At 42.1% G+C, this 24,593-nt stretch overlaps 3 protein-coding genes across 3 annotated transcripts in view; 2 read left to right on the plus strand and 1 right to left on the minus strand.

The window, feature by feature from the left end:
- Positions 1 to 268: 268 nt before the first annotated feature.
- Positions 269 to 2,013, minus strand: LOC118790693 (myeloid protein 1-like). The gene is made up of 3 exons (XM_036547686.1): positions 1,919 to 2,013; positions 1,415 to 1,560; positions 269 to 435 (listed from the first exon to the last, which is right to left on the minus strand). Exons 1-3 carry the CDS (start codon positions 2,011 to 2,013, stop codon positions 269 to 271), a joined length of 408 nt encoding a protein of 135 aa, XP_036403579.1.
- A 5,320-nt stretch (positions 2,014 to 7,333) lies between these two features.
- LOC118790610 (ribonuclease-like 3) lies at positions 7,334 to 9,351 on the plus strand. Its single transcript, XM_036547579.1, has 2 exons — positions 7,334 to 7,407; positions 8,823 to 9,351. Exon 2 carries the CDS (start codon positions 8,831 to 8,833, stop codon positions 9,320 to 9,322), a length of 492 nt encoding a protein of 163 aa, XP_036403472.1. The 5' UTR covers positions 7,334 to 7,407; positions 8,823 to 8,830; the 3' UTR covers positions 9,323 to 9,351.
- An 809-nt stretch (positions 9,352 to 10,160) lies between these two features.
- The window catches only part of LOC118790694, a 36,165-nt gene continuing 21,732 nt past the window's right edge, over positions 10,161 to 24,593 (plus strand). The window contains exons 1-2 of the mRNA XM_036547687.1: positions 10,161 to 10,168; positions 11,551 to 11,609. Coding sequence (XP_036403580.1) covers positions 10,161 to 10,168; positions 11,551 to 11,609 — 67 coding nt within the window. The remainder of the gene's footprint in view (positions 10,169 to 11,550; positions 11,610 to 24,593) is intronic.

The following is a 24,593-nucleotide window of genomic DNA, read 5'->3' on the forward strand; positions in this document are numbered from 1 at the left end:
AGGAAGCACACAGAGTATTTTAAGGCATATGGAACAAAATTCATGTTGACATTTCTGTTAGCCTTTAGCTAAAAAAAATCACAGAATTTTCCTCATCTGGGGAAAACTACAGAGATATTAATGTATAATATATGAATATACAACACAATCAACAATATACAACAAGAACAAAAGGCAAATCCCCAGTGCAACCTTTGTAGTTGAACTGCAACAGCACTATACAATCACATGTTTAAGTAGATCCACATTTCCAGGGGGTTTATAGTCTCTAGAAGTACCGGCTGGGGTCGGATCTGTCACACATCTGGACGTGGACATGAGAGGTGATCCCGCGGAAAACTTTCTGCATGGGAAGCATGGTCCCGATCGCCTGGCCCAGAGAAACCCTGCCAGAGGTCCTCCACGGTCGGAGATAGAAGAGCTTCACACACAGACCTGAGACCAGCCAACAGAGAAAGAGCTTCAGTGGGACAGAACCATGAGGTCAAACAGTGCTGATCTCAGAACAGGTGAAAACGTGGGGATTGCATGAGAGAGAGGCAGACTGGAGAAGATTTTTTGTGCCAATGGTAAAACCATGTTCCAATATTGAGTACAATATTGTTATAATATAACAATATTACTATTGTACAGCACTGTATTCCAACACTACTACAATGTTAAATGATAGTTATGGCATTTTATGAATTGCAATACTCTGCACCAATAGCTATCACACTGTGAACTTTCATAAACATGGGCAGAACAACCCTAAAACAGCATTATTATCCACGAGTACCTTTATCACAACACAGTAACACTTATAATACTCTACCTGTAATTATACTCGACAATGATAATACACTACACAACAGTATTCTGTTCTAGAAGTATATCACACTACATCAAGACTTTCTGCACTCCGTGGTTACAAGAAAGACGTGCTAGTCCAGAGGCCAGCAACCAATAGCCTGAGGCCAGATCCAGTCCCTGGATGAATGACCTTTGACCCCTGAAGATCCCTAGATATTATGACTATGAAAAATAAAAATTATATTTCTTATGAGAATTTGTAGTGCGCTCTGTGAGATGCTGTTAGCTGCTGACTAACTGTTTTTGCAATATTGCAGTCATCAGAGAACCTTGCCATCAACCGTTCAGAGGGTAAAACGTTGATGGTTCCTGCTCACTCATTTTTTGGCTCCGGACTCTTTTAGTGCCCCTGCTCTACACCTAAATCCATGATGCCTTTCTAAGAATTACATTTACCATCAACATTTTCTACCCTCTAACAGCACTTTACGTGAAAGGGTAATGACGCTATAAGATTACATCATTTTGCCTCAAGAGTTTCTGCACTCTGCTTAAACAGTAACAGGAGTCTTACGCAAACACATAGCACATTGTTAGGACTGAATAAATCTAAGAGGTTTACCTCCGCTTTGGATTTGAATGCCGTCGTCTATGGCATTACCATTCCCATACGGTCTGGAACGGCGGACAATGGTGCCACTGAATGGGGCATACACCAAGGCACCGTCTGAACACACAATGTCCAGCCCGCTGTGTCTGCCCCCTTTCCTGAACACAGGGAAAGATGCCAGGGGTCAGCTGCTGAACGCTTCAATCAGAGCTACTGAACACAAGGATTTTAGTCCGCAAGGGGTCAGTTGCTGACCGCTTCTCTCAGAGCTACTGAAGACAGGGAAGTTAGCACGCAAGAGGTGGACTGCTGAAGACTTCAGTCAGAGCTACTGCAAGTGACCGGCAGTTAAGTCATGGCTTTAGCCATTAAGACTAGCACAGACAAACCCAAAACCCTGTGTCCTTCATGTGACCTTAACTAAAAGCAACGGGTCCTTGGAGATCATGCTATTGTATTCACAGTGCCACAAATTTTAGAGACGCCCCGTCCCTGACCCCACCACCCCTCACCTACCGGGGTGCTCCGTAGTGTCCACAGCCGAACTTGTCACAGCTCCTCCTGGAGTTAAAGGGGTTTCCCCTGCAGAGGGTGCCAAACCGGAGCCGCATCCTTGCGTCTGTACAGAGAGAAACCTCATCATCTTCTTCTCATGTCATCTTCTGTTACAGGGGCATGCAAACCACACAGCCAGAGCGGGTCAGAGCAGAGAACGCATGAGTGTGCGGGGGAACAGCGTGAGTGTGCGGGGGGAGAAGCGTGAGTGTGCGGGGGAGAAGCGTGAGTGTGCGGGGGAGAAGCGTGAGTGTGCGGGGGGAGAAGCGTGAGTGTGCGGGGGAACAGCGTGAGTGTGCAAGGGGAGAAGTGTGAGTGTGCAGGGGAACAGCGTGAGTGTGCGGGGGGAGAAGCGTGAGTGTGTGGGGGAGAAGCGCATCGTAAGAGAGCTCTGCTGGGGTGTGTGAGCTGCATTGCTGGTATCTGTGAGAATGGCCGTGTGTGTGTGTGTGTGTGTGTGTGTGTGTGTGTGTGTATGTATGTATGTGTGTGTGTGTGTGTGTGTGTGTGTGTGTGTGTGTGCGTGTTTGTGCTTATTCCTTACCTTCCTGTTGTTCATTGGCCACATCTGAGTTTAATGCAGCCTCTGCTGCTGAAGAGATTTCATCACACCACACTGAATCAAAGAATGATAATTATAATTAGTATAATATTATAAGTATTATTATTAAAGTATTATTATCACACACACACACACCAAACACAAACACTGAATTCCTACCATCAAAAACACATGCAAAACTGGACTTCTTTGTACCACAAAAACACACTATTAGAAATTTTAGTACATCAAACACCCAGCAGTGGAGCAGAGTACTGGAGAACTTAGCTCCGCAGACAGAAGCAATAAGCCAGCGTGCATGCCAATGCTAATGCTAATGCATGGTAATGTCAGAGTAATAAGGCAATAAGCTTACCTGTTGTGACTATGACAGCAAGAAAGATGGAAGCCCTCATACTGAACCTTCTCATCTGTTCAAACAAAAAAATCTCAATCAGGTGTCTTGCCTCCTCTGGCTCGGTGAGTTTGCTGCGCTTACCCCTGTGGATGCTGCAGGGCTTTTATGCACAGCTGCTGGGGGGTGCAGTGAAAGTGCTGCCCCTCCCTCACCGCACCCAGCACCCCAGCGGCACGTGAGACTCTCAGCAATGCGCCACAACTTCCTCCTTTTCCACGTGCACCACCAGCCTGACAAAAACAGGGAAACCCACATTCAGGTGATTTCAAGCTCAACGTCCAAAGGTGTTTTTTTGTTTTTATTTGTTTTGTTTTGGTGTTGAGTCTTGTTTTATCTGAGGGGTTGCTGTCCATCTTTCATCACATTAATGAGGAAGTCAGATGCTGACTGATAAGGGGCCTGTAAAAATTAAAACTGCGGTGGAATGAAATACAACCATAGAGTGTATGCACACAGTTACCATGTACGCAGTAAGAGTGTAAATATTAAATACTATAAGAAGAGCTTAATATTAACCGTAGATATTTTTCTCTCTATGCCTTCATTCAGAGGAAGTATACAGGAGTTTGCTGTAAATTCCTCTCTACAGTGAAGCCCAAACAGAACATAAATACTCTTCGACGTATCTGTCTAAGCAAGGGGAGAAAAATATTTTCCGCAATGTGTGGGAAGCCCACTCTCACATGAAAGAGGCACCCCCACTGTTGTTTGCATTACAGACAATGTGGCCTGTCTTTCTTTGTATTTATTTTTCAGTGTAAGCAAGCCAAATATAAAACCAAATGTGTATTCAAAGGCTGATTGATTTCGGCAGAATGCCTGTGGAGTAAGCTGGCAACCTTCTGAGACATATTCAGCCTGAATACGGAAACCCTGGTAAACACAGTTGTCATGATGTCTTTTCTTGCTTGTCTTTTCCTGAGGTAAAGACACCTGCAGGGAGCATGTGTCATTAAGTTCAGGAAAAGTTTTACAGCGTTGTGGTAAATTACGCTGATATCTGTGAAACTGTGTATGGGAAGCAATGAGGAAGTTCTTCATTTATGATAAAGAAAGTCAGGTTTGTGTTCAAAGAGACCCAAAGAGGCCCTTGTTCAAAGAAGGGCAACTACATTAGTTCCTGGCATGAAAAAAGCTGTGAGGAAAGACTGAAGTTACTTAACCTATTTAGACTTAGCAAGAGGAGACCCTAAGTGATCTAACAGAGGTTTTTAAATTTATAAAAGGACTCAATAAGGTGAACTAAAATAGATTTTTTAGGGTGAGTTCAGTATGTAGAACAAGGGTACATAAATGGAAACTAGTGAAGAGTAAGTTCCGCACTGACATCAGTACTATTTTACACAAAGAGTTATCAATACGTGGAATAGGTTGCCAGGGCATGTAGTTGACGCTGAGACCATTGCTGTGTTCAAGTCAAGACTTGATACTCTGTGCTTTCCTGGTGACATAAGTGTGGACTGAAAGCTGTCCAAGCTAAAAGGGTCTGAAACTATACTCTGTCCCAGAGATAGACTTTTTAACACCCCCCTCCCCCCCTTTAAAAAGGCTTTTAAATTTAGTACTGTCCCAGAACAAAAGCTCTGGACACTGAGTGCTGTCCCTCAGACAAAGCGCTATCTGAGAATAAAAGCTTTTAAATTTAGTGCTGTCCGAGAATAAAAGCTCTTAACCTGGGCACCATACCATAAGCTGAGTGCTGTACCACAGTAAAGGGTAAACCAAATTCTACCTGTGGGTGAGGAATGTTACGCTGAAGCATTGTCCTGGGGGAAAATTATCTTTAGATGCCTTGTTAATAGTCTCACCCTGCAGGCACATATTATTTCCATCGTTCCACCAACTGTCTGGTTGGTTCTGTGTTAATACTTAATGTCTGCCTTGTTTACCTTTTGAGGAAAGGGACTTTCAGACTCAACCATTTCTACATTTTTTTCCCATAAGTGTTTTTTTTTTACTGTAGCTACATTTCTGGGAATGCCAAGGTTTACATTCCCTCAGACTCTGACCCCAGATCAGTTATCACTGCCTGTTATAAGTTATATAAGTAATAATCATGTGCAGGCCAGGTGCTCTTAACCCTCTGTCAACCACTGCACATGTAATAATCACACCCATCCAGGACAATTTCATTCTTGTAAGTGCCTATTTCTTAAATCACTTCAGTTACAAATGAATGGGTTGAGAGGACATTTGTGTTTTAAACAGTCTTTTGATTTTTAAAATAAATTTCCTTAGATAAATCATTCAAAGTTGGAAAGAAACGTGTATACATTTATATACAATGTTCTATTAAAGAAAAATAAAATGTCTCACGTTAATTATTTCCACTTATCACTTTCCACTCCAATTATTTCCAATTATTTCAAGCATAAAATAATAGTGTGTGGCGTGTTAGTTATTTCGGAGTGTCTCGGTGATGATAGACACTGTGTTTGGCGAAGACGGCATGGTGCCGTCACAGCTGAATTTTGGATTTGTCAAGGGTGACGAGTGCCATTTCAGCCAGAGCTCTCTCTGCTCTTCGTGATGCTCTTGCGGTTTTTTTTTTTTTTTACTCTAGGTAAAAAAAGATTAACAATCTGTCAGACTGGCCTTGTTCTCCACTGAATCTTTCAGTAGTCATAAAAAGCCTGCCCTGAGACTCCAGAGGGCAGAATCGTCAGCAGAAATCACCTTTTTCTTGTCACGTCCACTGGCATGTAGCACTTATATAAATTGCATGTGATAAATTTCTTTATGAAAACATTTTACACATTGTATACACATTCTAAACTGCTTTTTTGCTTATTACGTGCCATGTCTGTTTTTTGCTGTTTGGACTTTCATCTTATTTTTACCTTCCTCCTTCAGATGATGCATTTGAGCTGTTGTTATGTACCAAAGGTCTGTCTTCACTGATTAGATGTTGGGAGATTAGACAGTTCTAGAAACTTGATGTGGTGAGAAATGTCATCAGCGTCACACTTCACATGTCATATGCAGTAGTATATTCTGCTCATTAATCTGTTGTCTGTACCATAAAATCATTTCCATTATCATAAAATCATAACCATCATGAGTGGTATAGGTGTATTCACTGTGCCAGAGCATGACCCACAGATAGCGGTCTTGGCTAACAGCCCCTGTCTGCCTCCTTCACTGGGGCAAAGGCCAGTGGAAAAGTAAACACAACCTGATAGTACATACAATGACAAAAAACGAAACTCAGGACAAAACCCTGCAAGGGGAGCTAAACAGCCATCTCAGAAAAAGGGCAAAGTTACCCCAAAGGCAGGGTACCCCTAACAACAAATAGGACCCAGTGTGGAGCAAGACACAGAATGGAGCAGGGCTTGTAAACCAAAAATTTTTTTTTGTTCAATTCCCAACTGGGGCACTGCTGTTGTCTGCAAGGTAATTAACCCCAGCAGCTGTATGAATGGATAACCTATGGATAACCTAACATGATCCCTCTAAAAGGTACACCTGGCTTTGCGTTTTTACCAGGCTACAGACAGCACCTGGGCTGCTTCGTGCTCTGCCTCACCTGGACACAGGCCTGAAGGTGACCCCACCGCTGTCCCAGGTCCCGAAGGCCTAAAGAGCAGGATGACATCAGTGAAAAGGCTGAAGCACCCTCTCTGCTCTGCTTCCTGCCAAATCTCCATATTGTACACAAAAGCTGCTAAGATTATTATATGCGGCAGCAGTGTGGTGTAGTGGTAAGGAGCTGGGCTCATAACCTAAAGCTTGCTGGTTCCATTCCCTGCTAGGACGTTTCTGTTGTGCCCGAGGTACCCAACCAACAATTGCCTCAGTAGATATCCAGCTATAGAAATGGATAAAATTGGTCTGAATGTAAGTCAATCTGGATAAGAGCATCTGCTAAATAGCAATAAAGCAATTGTGTGTGTGTGTGTGTGTGTGTGTGTGTGTGTTGACATAATGCATTAGGCACCTAGTTGTCATAAACCTGCTAGTTCTGTCTCAGTTTCTTTCTCCAACAGTAACCAAAGGGAAACCATGCAAGACACAGATAGAATGTGAAAGCCCGTTTACTTTACACAAGCTGACTTTGTTGTGTTGGGGGAAAAAAAGACAGCATGACCCTTAAAACTGTCCCATCTCTCACAACCACTACGTCTCAACACACAATGTAAACCTGACAGAATGTTTATCATGTTCTAATGCTATGGCTGTCAGATTTTTTTTACTACTTATTGATTTGAAGCTCAGATTTTATGGATGTTGCAAGAGATAAAGCAATCATTACAGGTGAGATTTTTTTTTTTGCAAGCCAGACCTTTACAGCATATTCGCAGCCATTACGCTGTCAGTGATTGGACAGAATGTAACTTTTCCCCCTTTTCATGTATGTGGGAGGGGCATGGTGGCTACAAAAGCCAGAACCACAGGCACTGAACATCGCCTTTCCCTGAGACTTACCCTAATCTGAGAGACATCCTCACCCACACGCTCAGCTGCAACCAAGTAATCATCATTTCCCAGGTCTGTAAACTTTTTTCATGATAATGTTAACCGGGCACTTCATGCCTTGTGGTATAATGTGCTGCTGAAATATGTCCATGTCTTTATACCTAAGCTCCAGGACACACTGTCTCCCAACAGCTTTGATATGAAGCTGGGGCTATGAGGTGCTTGTGGAGAATTCAGCACATAAATTCAATATGTTAATGGCCACATAAACACTTTTGGAGAGGTTTGCTAATGGCAATGCTGGGCATCAGCTAAATTCTTACAAAATAATTAACATGGATGTGATAAAGACATACATTTGCACAGTCAGGATATGCAAGGAGTTGAAGGCTTTCTGTTGAAATGTCAAAGCTGGTTTATATATTTGTTTTTATTAATTTACTTAAAGTCTCAGCCATTTGGAGTGGGGCACACATCTCAACCTCTATATGCAAATTGCATGCTCACTAAACACTAAACATTGATTATCATTAGTTGTGCAATTTATGTATTATTCATTGTCCTGAATATGTTTTGTTTCGCAATATGTTCTCATCTGACAGCAGTCGTCATACGCGGGCATGAGATTCACCTACATTACTGGGTATGAATGAATGGGGAAATTTAATAGGTCAACAGCAAGAACACCCCTTTCTAGTGGGGTCATAAACATTTTGAGCTCTGAAAATAAAAACTGATGTGTGAATTTTGGTCTTTTTTGAAAGGAATTTTGAATTTTGAAAGGATTTTGGAAAGCATTATTGCAGTAGAAAATAATTTAAAAACCAGGGTCTGTAGATCATTGGAGATTCAGTGACTACATTTACACAGAATCTACAGTGCAGAAGAGGCTAAAGATTAAAGCATTTTGGCACACTACTGACAAAAACCACATCCACTGCAAAATATGGCAGGTGGTCTGTCATGTTTGGTATTTTTGCATCTACTAGTCTGAGAAGCCTTATTAGCAGCTGCCATGACCTCTAGCACACAAACGACACCAAAAAAACCAAAAACCAACAATCTGTTTCCCCCCAGCGTTCCTTCACTTCGGCCAGAAAAATGAGCATTCAAGCATGACAACGACTCAAAGCATTTATCTGATCAGAAGATAAATTTTCTCCACTGCCCATCTACATCTCTGGACCTAAATATAATCAAGTCTTTGTGCATAAAACACAAGAATGCAGGTCACAATTTAAAATAAAAGATCTGCAGTTCCAAGAGAAATTCTGCCTGGAGGAGTTGTCACAACTATCTCTCAGAAATGTCAGAGCCTCATAAAGTGTGTGCCTAGTGTGTCTGTGTGTGTGTCTGTGTGTGTGTCTTTGTGTGTGTCTGTGTGTGTGTGTGTGTGCATGTGCAAATCCTTTATGAGCATGAGGGACAACCAGCCATCCCATGACCTCTAACCACTCAGTGAATCTCCTGCTTTCTGTTCTTTACAGAGAGGAAAATGAGGTTTCAAAGCCCTGGTCTGGTTCTGGATCTGGTTCTGGTACTGCTTCTGGTTCTGGTCCCTACTGAGTGTGCACGTGGATTGAACAATGAAGGTCCACCTCCCCACGTGAAGCCACGTTACGAGAAATTTCATCTACAACATATTTTTGGAAACATGAATGAACACAAATGCAACAGTGAAATTGCAAAACGAGAAATCTATGAGATTGATGGCAGGACCTGCAAAGAAACAAATACCTTCATTACTGCAAGCAGTCAAGAAGTCAGAAAAGTGTGTAAAGATGCAGGGACACCTGAGGGAAACCTGTTTCGCAGTAATCAGCCCTTTCCAGTTATCACCTGTAAACTCACAAACGGTAATAAGCATCAGCCTACGCAGAAACCTAATTGTGAATACAAGGGGATAAAGAGCACGAGGACAATTGTAATTGCCTGTGACGAGGGGTGGCCTGTGCACTATGACAGAGACGTTGTAGATCTTAACTGAGAATATGTGAATATTCCCTCTATATTCCAAAGGGCAGCCAGGGTCAGCACTATTCTGTTGTACGTGATTTAGCCAGAAATGCTGTACATACTGTCTATAATTCAAACTGTGTGAATCTCATCATAGAAATGTCCTGTAGTTGAAATGGTTCAGTAGTTGCTTTTATGGTATGATGTTAAATGGACTTACTGCAATCTTATGTAAAAAATTTCAAGGCAAATTATGAAATAGACCATGTATGCCATCATAAATGCCATATAAGTTTTGGAGGGGAAAAGTTTGCTCTTCCACTTTGCTGGTGGTCATTAGCTTCAATAAAGCATTCAATGAAAATGACTGTTAGTTACTGCTTTCTTTGCGTTTTTATCCTGTTGCTATAGTTCATTCATATCATACCATGATCTTAGACCCCAAAAACCCCAAGTGCAGCTTCTTGCTGAATGTACAGTCACATGCTGATTCCAAGAGTGACAATAAAATAATAATATTTTAATATTAATATGAGTAAATCCCGACCATTATAATTGCACGATAAGATGGGGAATTAACTGTGAGAAAATGGCACAGGGAGACAGTCACAACAGAGGAAGGCCTATTGTCAAACAGGGCTTAATGTCTGTTGGAAATTTTTGCAATAACAGGTTTCGTCAAGAATCAGATCTGAGAGCTAAACTGATGTGGAGCCATCATTAGACACAGTCAGGGCTTTGACTAAGAAATGATTTTGGGTTAGCAAAACACTACACTTACCTCCTTAATCTGCACTGACCTTCTATCACCAGAACAAAAGGAAATCCTCAGCAAGACTCAGAAAGGAAGAACATTAGAGTAGAAGCGTATGGATGGGTGAGCTTCCAGAGTGTTCCATTACATTACATTACATAACATGCATTTAGCAGATGCTCCTATCCAGAGCGATGTCCATTGCAATAGAACAAAAGAGTATCCATTCAATTTAAACAAGGAATAGTGTCAGACCAGGCTCACAACACTCCTAGATTAGTGAGTGTGAGCATAGCACTATTCAAACCCTACCACAAGTTAACATGTGCATTCTGACAAAAAACAAGTATACAACGATACAACAGGTCCTACAACACAAATTCATAATACCTCATAATACTAAACATCAAATTGACATTAAATGCAAGACATAGCAGGTATTAGGGGGTGGGGATAGTAGAGAAACCGAGATGCAGTCCAAAGAGGTGGGTCTTCAGTCTGCGTCGGAAGATGGCCAGTGATTCTGCTGTCCTGAACTCTGTGGGGAGTTCATTCCACCACTGAGGGACCAGTACAGACAGGGATCGTGGCTGAGAAGAGCGACCCTGTTGGGTTGGGTCAGTTGGTTGCCCTGTGGATGCAGAGCGCAATGATTCCACATGTAGTTTGGAAAATCAGGCTTTGCCGATCCAGCTGAGCTGATATTGGGTTGCATCCTTTGCCCAGCATCTCCCACTGAAAGGCCACAATGTCATTAATGGTCAGTGATAAATGTATGTATCTCACTAGTGAATTCTGTTCACAAAGGTTTCCCTTTTAAGCAGTACTTTCAGCATGCACACAAACCCATCCTCCTCCCAGGCTCCTGCGTGGGCCTCCTCTCTTCCTCTGCCTCTCTTAACATTAGCATGTTGTGTAAAAGCAATGATAAATGACTGTGTTTCAGACACAGTAAAACCTAATATAGGTTTTAGTTTTTCCCAAGTGGGTTGCAGTTTCATTCACAGTGAGCATTCAAGAAAGACTGTGACGTAAAAGAAATATTTTCATCCGCATGTAATACTCCCCCAGCAGATGGCGCCAGCTGCTCAGAACAGCAGTCAAGCCCAGGACAAAAGACAATATGAACTCATATAACATTACAAATAAACAGTATATTTAAAAGTCAGTGTCTGTCTTTGTTACCCATGGATGATGAGAGTATACCTTTATACACTCTTACCTTACATTTAGTGTTATTTCCCTGTATTCTGAAAACTGAACTCTCAGACTAATCTTTGTGATTTTCTTTTTGTCCTGGAAAGAGGTCAAGACTGTTCGGACAGTTCAAGAGGTATTAATCTATTTGTGAACATACGTCACAGAGAATACATATCCATGTGATTTATTTATTTGTTTTTATTCTCAGAATTCATAGAAACCTCAGAGTGCAAGTTTCCACCATCATGCTCCTTCAGAAAGCATCCCTGAGCTCTGCTGGCTGTCAGACCTGTTCGTTACCATAGCGCTGTTCTCTCCGGGACCGGTGGTGCAGACCTCTTCACCAGCACACTCAGAACAGCAGGTCAGATCATCACCAACCAGCAGCAACAAGCACACTCAGCGTTTACCTTTATCCACTGATACAACTGCGTATTCACAGTCTTACCCACACACACTGCACCCAGCGGAGTATCGTGTGTATAGACCTGCTAATTTGGTTTTATAGTTTGCGTTATGCAATGTAAAATGGGAATAACCCCCCACCAGCAGCACAGCACTCTGACTGTAACAGCTCTGCATTCAGCACAGAGCAGACACACCTGCAGGGCCCCTCCCCTGACTCCACCTCCAAACTCCTCTGCTCAGAGAGATGCTCTTTGTAAAGTGCTCTGTCACGCAACAAAAGGGCTCAAAAGGATGCACTCAAATACCCCCACCTATATATACAAGCACAAACACTTTCAAATACCCGCTCCTACATATATACAAGCACAAACACGCTCAAATACCCGCTCCTACATATATACAAGCACAAACACTCTCAAATACCCACTCCTACATATATACAAGCACAAACACGCTCAAATACCCGCTCTTACATATATACAAGCACAAACACGCTCAAATACCCACTCCTACATATATACAAGCACAAACACGCTCAAATACCCGCTCTTACATATATACAAGCACAAACACGCTCAAATACCCGCTCCTACATATATACAAGCACAAACACACTCAAATACCCCCACCTATATATAAGCACAAACACGCTCAAATACCCACTCCTACATATATACAAGCACAAACATTTTCAAATACCCACTCCTACATATATATAAGCACAAACACTTTCAAATACCCCCACCTATATATACAAGCACAAACACTTTCAAATACCCACTCCTACATATATACACACAAACACGCTCAAATACCCCCACCTATATATACAAGCACAAACACGCTCAAATACCTACAGCTACATGTATACAAGCACAAACATGCTCAAATACCCACACCTACATATATGCAAGCACAAACACTCTCAAATGCCCACACCCACACAAATGCAAGCACACACACTTCTGACCTAAATGTTAGAAATTTTTGAAAAATATTGGAAATTGTGTAACAAGACAGTGTGACAAGTTTTAATGTTGATCAGTTGTCTTACGAGTGGTAGATATTTTACAGGTTCCATATCACAGTTTTATCACAGACTTTTTCTGAGCTACCATATTTTACTGCAGAAATTACTCAGCCACAGCTTGAATGGAAAAAAGACACCAAAGGTTGTGGACGCAGCTTATGGTGCTGATGTTGAACGCTGATATTTTCTTGTTAAAAACAAAGCTTGGAAATGCAGATCTTTTTGGAAAATACACTTTTATACCACGTCCTAACAGTTATACTGTGCTATCAAAGCAAACCTGTGTCCATGCTGCAGCACAGACATTGGGGAGGAAAATGTCTTCTCTCAGTCCACCCGCAAGATGTGGGTGTGAGAGGGGCGGGGCTGTTTTACACAGGAAGTGACACGCGCTGCTGTCCATCATGATTTGTCCTTTTAAGGTAATGTTCTGCTGCAGTGGGCTGAGTTAACAGCACATTGACCGCAACAAGAGATGAGAGCAAACATCCTGTAAACAACTCTTCATCTTCTGACTGAAGTGATCTCACGGACACCTCACACTCACCTGTGATTGGTCAAAGCTGATGAAGCCCACCCCCTTCACAGTCAACGCCATGAGCCCACAGCAGAGAGAGAGAGAGAGGTAGCTCATGCTGGCTGATTTTGAAATTGGCTGTGAACATGAACATGAGGCCGGCTCACAGCTCAAACTCCGCTGGAGAATAACACAAAGATAGAGCTAATTTTATAAAGAGAAAACCAGCACATTGCTGTACTTACTTTTCATGACCCTGAACCCCTATAATGGAATAAGAGCAGGACAGAGGATACAAACTGTCACACACATCGCCCCTGTGCTACATGTTACTGTGTGAACTTTCTGTGAATGATCAAGTAGATACAGATCCACACAACTTTGTATATACAGAACATGAAATTTTACTCACTCAAATTCCGATGGACACTTGAAACCCAACAGGCGCTTTGATAAAAATCGGATCAATTATAAATGATAAATCATTTATATGTTTATTTTTGGTCTGGTCTGCTGTAGCACATTGCATCTGAGGTTATGCACTAATACCTAAAACAAGTGACATTGAAATGCAATATGTTTAACAGGAGCCCCTTTCACCATAAAGACCTAAACCTAATCAGATCAAAATTGTGATTCATTTAGTGATCACTACAAATTGCAAAAATAAGTGTCTGGTGCATTGATTTCCTCAGTGCAGCACTGGGGTGTTTGTGCCTTGCAGTGTGAGCTAAAGAGCTCAGTGCAACACTAAAGCACAGAGACGCTTGCTGTGGAAAACCACACAGGCAGAGTCGCACGGTTTCCAATAAGCAAAACGGCCAGACAGCCTGACCAAAGCGATGAGGTAGAACCCTGCCCTCTGCCCCCTGCCCCGGGCCTGAGCCAAAACCACCAGGGACCCGCAGGTAGCGGTACAGAGCGTGGGCGTGTGCAGAACACTGCTAATAACCACACAGCAACACAAACAAGACAAAAACTAAAGAAACCATGACGTCCACTACATACACTAACCACAGCCACATATTTCCATTGCAATAATGCACTGTGGAGATGCAGTAAACACACACACACAGTATGCATACACATGCACGCACATATATTTGTTCACATGGCACTGTGTAAGACCGTTTGACACATACAAATTCATGCACATTTGAAATACAATGCTTATCAACAGCCCAGCATTTGATTTAAGATTTCCTTAGAACATGCATGCTGTCTGAGGGTAATATTTACATTCTGCTGCACCCTACTGGCCAAACAGAGGAATATCGCCTGTTTTCAAGGAGGCAGTAAGATAATGCTGAGTAAGGAAGCTGGGTTTGGGGGGGTAAGGGAGCTGGGTTTGGGGGGTAAGGAAGCTGGGCTTGGGGGGGTAAGGGAGCTGGGTTTGGGGGGTAAGGGAACTGGGTTTGGGGGGGTAAGGGAGCTGGGTTTGGGGGGTAAGGAAGCTGGGTTTGGGGGGGTAAGGGAACTGGGTTTGGGGGGGTAAGGGAGCTAGGTTTGGGGGGGTAAGGGAGCTGGGTTTGGGGGGGTAAGGGAGCTAGGTTTGGGGGGGGAAGGAAACTGGGTTTGGGGGGGGGTAAGGGAGCTAGGTTTGGGGGGGTAAGGAAACTGGGTTAAATGGCAGAAGGCCACAGGTTCACAACCCAGGTGGGACACTGATGTTCCACCCCTGTGTGAGGTACTGACCCAGAACGGCTGCTGTTCCGCCCCTGTGTGAGGTACTGACCCAGAACAGCTGCTGTTCCACCCCTGTGTGAGGTACTGACCCAGAACGGCTGCTGTTCCGCCCCTGTGTGAGGTACTGACCCAGAACAGCTGCTGTTCCACCCCTGTGTGAGGTACTGACCCAGAACGGCTGCTGTTCCGCCCCTGTGTGAGGTACTGACCCAGAACAGCCGCTGTTCCACCCCTGTGTGAGGTACTGACCCAGAACGGCTGCAGCAGAATACTCAGCTCTACAGAGAGGTAACATGCAGAATGAGAGTGTCCCTCAGTGAGGCTGTGTGTGAGTGCTGTGTTCAGTTCAGTCCTGAGAGTTATAATTAGAGCTGTATATGCATGAGGTGAGTGTGGGTTTCATGCACTCAGAGGTGTTGAATACAACAGGTCAGCCTTCCTGTGAGTTTCTATCTAACATTCAGCATCTTCTTAGAGTGGAGAATAACAGGAAGAGCATCAGCATTACCCTGAAGAGGTATGAATGCTAGCCCCACCCCCCAGAGCAGAGAAAAGGTGTTTGCTATCTGTTTAGGAAGGCACACTTAAATACTGTTTGGGAAATACTAGTACAGGCCTTGTGTTGGGTGCAGGGGTTTGGAGCCTTACATTATAGAAACAGAGAGGAAAGAATGTGACACTTAGGTTTTTGTGAATAATTTGAAAATAAATTGTGCTTTATCAATTTTAAGTATTCATGTACTCATTTTGATTCCATTGGCAAATGGTAAACAGGAAAAGGGACTGTTTAATAAATAGCTCCCAGAAATATGTTCATGTGCTTTTCATGTGAACATGAATGTGTTTCTCTCATCTGACATCTGAAATGTCTACCCACGGAGATATTTTTCCACCTCTTTGCTTTAGCAGTCAGAGCCACAATGCACTAAGCACTGAATACACTAGGCTCTATATTCTGAAGTTTATAATGCACTGGGCTCTATATTCTGAAGTTTATAATGCACTGAGCTCTATATTCCAGAGGTTATAATGCATTGGGCTCTCTGTTTTAGAGTTTGTCTATAGTCTATCAAGACCAAACCCAAGATAACAGCATAGGCGACTGAGAAGCTCCTTTGCTGAACAGCAAAACCAAAGCTCTCCCCATAGGCTCATCCCCGTGGTTAAAAGTTGGCTGAAACTTTAAACCTAAGATGATGGCCAGCTGTCCTGTTCTGCTACCACTGCTGGGGTGGTGCTTAACAAACACATCAAATCTGCCTGCAAAACATCATTCGTCTGTATGAAGAATATCTCCTGACGGGAGACCCATTCTCCCCTGGCCTGGAGAAACTTGTCCACGTTCCTGTTTGCCTCAGAGCCAGTTACAGTAGTGCTGTTTCTGAAGGGCTCCACGCTAAGTCAATTCATTAAATTACATTTAGCATATGTCAGAATAGGTCACAATTTTTACGTGTTATCCATTTGTACAGTTGAATATTCACTGTAATTCTAGGTTAAGTAGCTTGCACGAGGGTACAGCAGCAGGGGAATCAAACCATCAACCTTTCAGTTATGAGCCCTGTTCCTTACCAATATGCTGCACAGCCACCTCTTAATTCAGCAACAGGACGGTTGCCCCCCCGCATCAGTCCTGTCCTGGCCTCGCTGAACAAGCTTCCTGTCAACTGGATTGAGGTTACTTCCTCCTGCTGGTTTTTAAAACTCTCAGTGGTGATGGGTTCCCTGTCTGGTGAAACTCCCTCAGGTTTCCAGCTATGTCGACCTTGAGACTGTGACCTGAGTACTGGCCTTTCTGCTCCATTGCTCCGAATCAGTCAACCCAATCACCTCCATCTCACCAGCTCTTTCACTGTTTCCAATACCGGGCAAAAAACTCACTTTTACCACCTTGCTTCCATACGACAGTTCCAGGTGTAACTTTATTTCCTTCATCCAAGTACTTTTTTATTAATATTTTACATTTCACTGAACTCAATGAACTCACTGGGGTGTCTCCAGATCCCATGCTCATGCCAAACAAACATAAAACATAAAAAATACATAAAACTGAAAAAAGTAATAATCCAAACAACTTGCATAAATTCATATGAAAATATTTTTATTTTTCCAGGAGTGAACCTCCTTTGTGGTACACAGTGCAGGATGCATCTACTTATGACAAAATAAGTTAAAAGTGTGAAAATCCCAATACACAATCGCTAAAATATTACAAATATGGTCTCATATTGACACCGATATACAGCAACACATATAATATTATGACTACGTTCCCCAAAGACACAAACGCACATGTGCAAGGTGCCCAGCGCTGTTTCTGATTAGATGATTTCTGAAACAACGTTTGGTTGCAATCTCTGATATTTCCTGTCTTTTTCTTCTCATGTCAGTTCCTCACTTGTTTAAACTTGTGCTTGGTTCTGATCTGTGACCAATCACATGAAATATCCACCCCCCCCCACCCCCCCTCTGTAAATCATCCAATCAGCAGTCACTATGCGCACAGCTTATTGAAATCATCGTTCCCTAACACACAGCCACTGCATATTTACACGGTACAGGGGCAGCAACCTCTGGCTCTGAAAAAATTATTACTATTATTTACTCCCCTCCAAAGTGGTGCTGATGCCGTAGGATGAATCTTTAGGCTCAGTGGTGGTGCAGCTGTGTACCCATGGTGCTCAGTGGGGGAGGATTCAGAGAGAGTGCAGGACTGGGGCTCTTATCCTCATTTCTGCTGTGTGCTTTCCTCCTCTTTTTCTCCTCTTTCACTGATAATGAAGGAATCAGGCCTCTCAGTCATAGGTTTGATATCTCACATCAGAGTACACCGTCTCTCTCTCCATCTCTCTCTTCTTTCTGTGGTTTTTCCTTTTCTTGTCAGAGAAACTCAGGGCGGCATAATTCAGCGTCTCTGCATCACAGTTCTGGTGGGGAGACAAAAGAACTCATGATGTTTTACTTAAACTGGTAACCTGAGATGTTAGTCTGGTGTTCAGTAAATCTAAACCAAGGTCTGAAATGTTTAAATGTTTGCCAGCTGAACATGTTGTAGTTCAAAATCGTGTTTTTGTCTGCATCTTCCATTCTCCATGTCTTCCATCTTTCCATTCTTCTAAATTCATGATGTTCAATTCTCCTTTGGTGGTATAACTAATAATCTGTTAAATATATGATATATATATATCATAAATGTCCCTTGCAGGTATTTTACATGCACATACTATAACCACATTTACAACAGACTTGTTGACAAAGATGTTGTGGAAAGGTTGTGGCAGAATCATACTTAAATACATATTTGTATTATGGTAAAGCATATCACACTAACATATATCAGTCATGAAGTAATATTGCCTGTCTCCATCTTAACCTGTATCAATTTACATTATAATAATGTTATTTTAATGAAAATGATACTATAACATTATGACAATAATAATGGATGTTAGTTTAAAAATGGCAGTTGATTCAGCATTGTAACAAGCATATTATTTACCCTGACACTTGACAGCTCACCACTGGAAACATTGTAGTTTGTACTGTTTCCTGTCAAAGTGGAAAAAAGAAAACTAGTTTCAAATGGTTTCAAAGTACTGAGCAATAAAAAAGCTCTACATTTTCTAAGAATGAAATGTTTAAGATGAGAAAAACTAAGGGATACTCTGTGAGATCTGAACAGATGAAACTCTTGAATGTTTAATGTCACTCACGTTTACAGTGCTCACAGCGCGTTTTATTATTTCTGGTGCAGACGAGGGCAACGATCACAATCACACACACAGCCAGTGCTGCTCCCAACCCAAAGACTGTGGGAACCAGCGGGTTGTTTGTTTCAGGCCCTTTAGATGACAAGACAAATGTACACTGAGGGGATTCAAACTCTCCTGGCAGCTCTGGCATGGACACAATGCTGTCTAATGGTAATCGAACTTCATGACTCCATGTGTGTATTTCTGCACATATCCACCTGTATATATCAGCTTCAGAAAGCCTGAAACTCAGTGATTTTGGTGCAGACTCCTATTGACTGTTCGGTATGAAACAGTTCTGAGATGACCTGCATGGCCAACAACCATTCTGAAAGTAAATCTATTTGTTATTTCATTTTAAAACAAGTTTAAATTGAGATCTATTACTGATTTAATATCCAAGAGTTTGCGAATAAAAGATGTTTTCTTGTACTTGCCTGTGTCAGCACGCTCTGTGCTGTTGGAAGGATCTACGATGCCTACGAGTGGACAAAGAGAGAATGAAGTCCTTTGTACATGAACTCCAGATCAGCAAGTCAAGTACTATATTTATATGTGTTATGACAAATTACAAAAATGAATCTTTTAATGAACAAAAATGAATCTTACGTGAGTGGTTACTCACATAAGATATGCACTTGCCACATTGTAATATTAAATGTGGCTTGGTTTATAAATGTAATCAAATAACACATGTTCAGCTTTAATTTGTAGTCTGAGTAAGTTGTTTAGAGTTTACCTTTGAGAGTCAGTGAGGTTCCATTAGCAAAACTGATGGTAGACCAGTGAGACACAGCACAGAAATATGTTGCTATGTCTGAAGGTTCAATGCTGGACATGCTGAGGTTGAGGCTGTAGTCATTGGATGTCCAGTGAAATCTAGGATTGTTCTGGAATTTTCCATGAACTGTAATCTTTCTTGGATAATCTTCTGTGGCCATGCATATCGGTCTTTCCCCCTCTGTCTTCTTAAACCAGAAGAAAGTGAAAATTCTTGAAGACTTGAAGCACTCCAGAGTGACATTGTCTCCAAGCTGGGCTGTCACTGAGAGATGGGGCTGGGAGATCTGATCTTCTGCCACTACTTTAAACAGAGACAGAGAGACCTTTAACAATGGTAAAACTTACTCAAACTGACTCTAATAATCTCTCTCATTTTTTACATAATTGCAATGATGAATATAATACACAAAATGTAAATGTAACAATGTACAAAAATCCATATGATTTTGGATTCCAAAATGGATTAAGAGGATATGTCTCTAATCATTAATTGTTTGTATTAAACTTACGTATTCGGCAGAAAAATAAAATGAAAACGCAGTACCAGGTCATCTTGAGTTGTGCTCTCTGAGCAGCTTCTCTGTCTCTGGGTTTTATGTGAAGTGAGAGATTTTCACCAGAGCCAACAAACAGTTATAGCGAAAGAGGACAGTGCACAATGTCATCTGATTGGCCAGAATAAAGCAACCAACATTTTCCATTTCATGTGATTGGCCAGGCCGCAGGCATCTAATCCTTGTATGGGTAAAACTGACACGAGATACATTGCATTCAGAAAGAGGCAAGACAGTTATATCGCACTGATATATCTTCAGAAAAATGGTACAATGTCACAATAATGTTACAGCAATGATTTAGGGATGAAACATTGTTTGCAGACTGGTAATTTGAAAATGCATTATTACAGGTGTGGATTTTCAAAGTCAAACTTTATTGTCAATTCTCCAATATGCACAGGACATACAGAGGATTGAAACTGCGTTTCTCTCAGGCCCACGGTGACAATACAACAGTTAGACGTAACACAGTGACACTGAGAGACGAACAAGAATTTTCACAGATATACAATAAACACAAATGGCTCAATAACACAGACATAAATAAAATGTGTGATATTAGAGACAGAACAAGCTGAATATTATTATAACAAAATATTTACAGCAAGGGCATCAAGGCACATGGTTGGTTTAGAAATATAAAAATATAAATATAAATATAAACTCCACAGGATATGATGTAGACTGTTATATAAGTAAAGTGACTGTGCAGATCTGTGTGAGTTTGTGTGTGATTATTGTTGGGAGTACGAATGGGTGGAGAATAGTCCAGGCTTCAGTATGGGGGGGGGGGGGGGTTCAAAGTTCAGTTCTGTGTTGGAGCAGATGGTGCAGGGAGGGGAGCGAGGCACCAGAGATCTTTTCTGCTGCATCCACTATGCGCTGCAGGGTTCTCCTGTTGGCGGTGGTGCAGCTTCCAAACCACACAGTGATGCAGCTGGTAAGGATGCTCTCAATGGTGCCACGGTAGAAGGAGCACATGATGGGAACTGGGGCTCTGGCTCTCCTCAGCGGAGGAAGTAGAGGCGTTGCTGAGCTTTCTTGGCCAGTGATGTGGTGTTGTTTGACCAGGAGAGGTCCTCTGTTATGTGCACTCCCAGAAACTTGGTGCTACTCACCCTCTCCACAGCTGCACCATTGATGGTCAGAGGATGATGCTGGGTGTGCTCTCTCCTGAAGTCGATGACCATCTCCTTTGTTTTCTTCACATTCAGGTAGAGATTGTTGTCGCCGCACCACTTGGCAAGTTGGCTCACCTCTGTTCTGTAGTTAGCCTCATCTTTGTTGTTGATGAGACCCACCACAGTTGTGTCATCCGCAAACTTGATGAAGATGTTGGAGCTGTACTTTGGTGTGCAGTCATGGGTCAGCAGCGTAAAGAGAAGCACACATCCCTGAGGGGCTCCAGTGTTCAGTATGATGTTGCTGGATGTGTGGTTGCCGACCCGAACTGCCTGTGGTCTTCCAGTGAGGAAGTCCAGTAACCAGTTGCATGGTGAAGTGCTAAGGCCCAGGTGATCCAGTTTCTGAATTAACTGCATGGGGATGATTGTGTTGAATGCTGAGCTGAAGTCTAGGAACAGCATTCTCACATATGAGTCCTTCTTTTCCAGATGGGTGAGGGCTGAGTGGATAGCAGTAGAGATTGCGTCGTCTGTGGACCGGTTGGCTCGATATGCAAACTGGAATGGGTCCAGGGAGGATGGGTCTGATGTGCTGCATGATTAATTGTTCGAAGCTCTTCATTAAGATGGGCGTCAGTGCAACAGGGCGGTAGTCGTTGAAGCTGCATGGAGATGGCTTCTTTGACACAGGTATTATTGTGGTTGCTTTGAAGCAGGTAGGGACAACTGCCTGGCTCAGGGAGGTGTTGAAGATTTTTAACAGCGCTTCTTACTGAACATTTTTTTATTGAATGGGAAATGATTCTTCTCCCCTACATCTCCTCTGAGATTCATGCATACCCCACTTTCTGCCTGGCCAGTCCCCAGGGGTAAAGCAGCAGTGCCCCCAATGTCGAATCAAACCAGCAAACCTGCGGTTACGAGTCCTGCTCCTTAACCACTGTGCTACACTGCCGCCCACAAACCAGCAAACCTGCTCCTTAACCACTGTGCTACACTGCCGCCCACTGCTGCCAGCACTGTTGCCCCCTCTATATCAGAACGGATGAAGTGTGGAAGTTCCTTCCGCCACTGGGAGACAATGGCAGAGAAAGTTGTGCATTGTGATTTTGTGCTGTGATGTGGTGGGACCAGCAGATGCTGTTTGGTAGCAGAGCGTAGTGGTCAGGTGGGAACACAGGCTTGTAGTCGTGTGTTCAGGTAGGTGGGTGCAGGTTTGTTGGTTGTTCTGAACGCGAGCAACATGGCCATGAACTTAATCTGTAAACACTGCACTGACTTAGTGTCATTTAGCATAAAAGCATTTCTACAGACTACAGTCAACTAAGTCTGTTGAAATGTCTACTCTAGATGATCCTCAATTATGTTCCAGTTGAACTATTAACAACTTTTTCCATCAAGCTCCATCTGATTGGCTGATTGTAACTGTCATTGTGCATATGTGGGATGTGTGTCTGAAAGACCAGTGATCAGCTAACAGGCCCCACCTGCCTGTTTGGAAGCATATTAAATACAGGTGTGTGGGTAGAATTCTGAAAAAAAAAGGATGAAGTCCATCTGTTTCCTTAAAAAGTGCTGTTTTTGTGTGGTGCACTAGCCAGCATTGTGATATGAGGCAATGCCCTTAATCATGCAACACTAATCATTAGGCCCTTTTTGGAGTTTCTTTCAGAAATAAAGACAATGTCCCTAACGTCTGATCCATTACAGACATTTACTCTATTCCTTCTCTTGTTTAAAAACACAGAATTTGGATATAATTTAGTACTGCCACACAATAAAAATTAGCAAGCTACTGTCTCCGGGTTAAAAAGTGAGGTCACTTAGACTGCTAGCTAGCTACTTTTACATGAGTTTATTTACACTTTTAAAATGGCTTCTACTCTGTGGTCAAAACCTAACAATTGGGTATAATACTATATATTTATTTAAAATGATTAAAAGAAATATTTATAATTCAGAGCAAAAAAAAAAAACCCATTTGACAAGTAGCTGCAGCACAGGAAGTAGTCATTGTAAATCCTGTCTTATTACTGATATAGCCATTCTAACTGTGATGAACTTTGAATTGTTCAATTTTTCAAAATATTGCCAGATTTCATTAATCAACCAGTGAAGATACCAGATTGAGTCCCGGTCAATTAACTCAGTTATCATTTTCTATCATTTAAAGCTGAAAATATAGGATGGACAGCCAGAAAAAGGTCACTACAGTCTCTGGAGTTCAGGTAAATTTCCACCTTTGATACTGTAAAGTTACTGTGGTATTTGATTTCAAACTGGAAGCAGAGTCTTTAGACTGGACTGTATATTAGAAGTGATTTAACCGGTCAGCATGTTTAGTTTTAAGCCAGTTAGCTAGATAACAAATAAGGCTGACAATGGATTATTCTAGCTTGCTAGAGTAATGAGAACATTATATGTTGCCTATATCTGAGTACAATATGTATCCTTTACCTTTGAACACTCCAAGAAGGGATGTCCGTAGCTTGGCAAATCATATAACACAGAAGGCGTTAGAGACTCTTGTCTGGCCAATCAGATGAGACTTTGCACTGCCCTCTGCCTGTATAACCCTGTGTTGGCCTTGATGAAAATCACTCATTTCGCTCAAACCTTGAGACAGAGAAGGTGCTCTCAGATCAGAAGATCTCAGCATGACTTGGTACTGCATTTTAATTTTGTGTCTCTGCAGAATGTGTAAGTTCAAATCAAACTACAATAATGGTTAAATGGTTAAATCTTTTCAGTTTCAGTTTTATAAATGTCATGTAATGAATTTGTAAATGTTTTTGAATGTAAGGACTATGTATTGATACATTTCTTCATTTCAGTTTTTCAGAAGGAAAGAGAAAGAGAATATTACAGTTTTACTACTGTTAAATATCTGCCTCTCTGTCTCTCAGTGGTAGCAGACAATGATGTCTCCCAGCCTCGTCTCTCAGTGACAGCCCAGCTTGGAGACAATGTCACTCTGGAGTGCTTCAAACTGTCAGGATCATTTACTTTCTTCTGGTTTAAGAAGACAGAGGGGGAAAGACCGATATGCATGGTCACAGGAGCTTATCCAAGTAAGATAACAGTTCATGGAGGATTCCAGAATAACCTCAGATTTAAATGGACATTCAGTGACCACAGTTTCAACCTCAGCATCTCCAGCATTGAACCTTCGGATGTAGCGACGTATTTCTGTGCCGTGTACTACTGGTCAGCCATTGGCTTTGGTAATGGAACCTCACTGACTCTCAAAGGTAAGCTCTGCTTTTTACTCAGAATACAAGAACAAGTAAAATATTTTAATAGGTGTATGAGATCACATACATGAACATAAACAGACTGATTTTTTGATTGACATATGTTAATTTATATTTCATTTATTTTTAAGAAGACAAGCACATGCAGTGTGTACACACAAAATGCAATTCAAACATCTTTGGTTTGATATTATTCAGCTGGAACTCTCAAACCTAAGCTTCCAAAATAGCAGACTG

The sequence above is a fragment of the Megalops cyprinoides genome, chromosome 16 (assembly GCF_013368585.1).
Source record: "Megalops cyprinoides isolate fMegCyp1 chromosome 16, fMegCyp1.pri, whole genome shotgun sequence".
In the NCBI taxonomy this organism is placed as follows: Eukaryota; Metazoa; Chordata; class Actinopteri; order Elopiformes; family Megalopidae; genus Megalops; species Megalops cyprinoides.

Coding starts and splice junctions, on each gene's coding strand:
- LOC118790693 (XM_036547686.1), bottom strand. CDS start 2,013: ATGCGGCTCCGGTTTGGCACCCTCTGCAGGGGAAACCCCTTTAACTCC. Junction 1,561..1,918: donor GGACACTACGGAGCACCCCG/GTAGGTGAGGGG, acceptor CCCTGTGTTCAG/GAAAGGGGGCAGACACAGCG. Junction 436..1,414: donor CATTCAAATCCAAAGCGGAG/GTAAACCTCTTA, acceptor GGCTGGTCTCAG/GTCTGTGTGTGAAGCTCTTC.
- LOC118790610 (XM_036547579.1), top strand. CDS start 8,831: ATGAGGTTTCAAAGCCCTGGTCTGGTTCTGGATCTGGTTCTGGTACTG.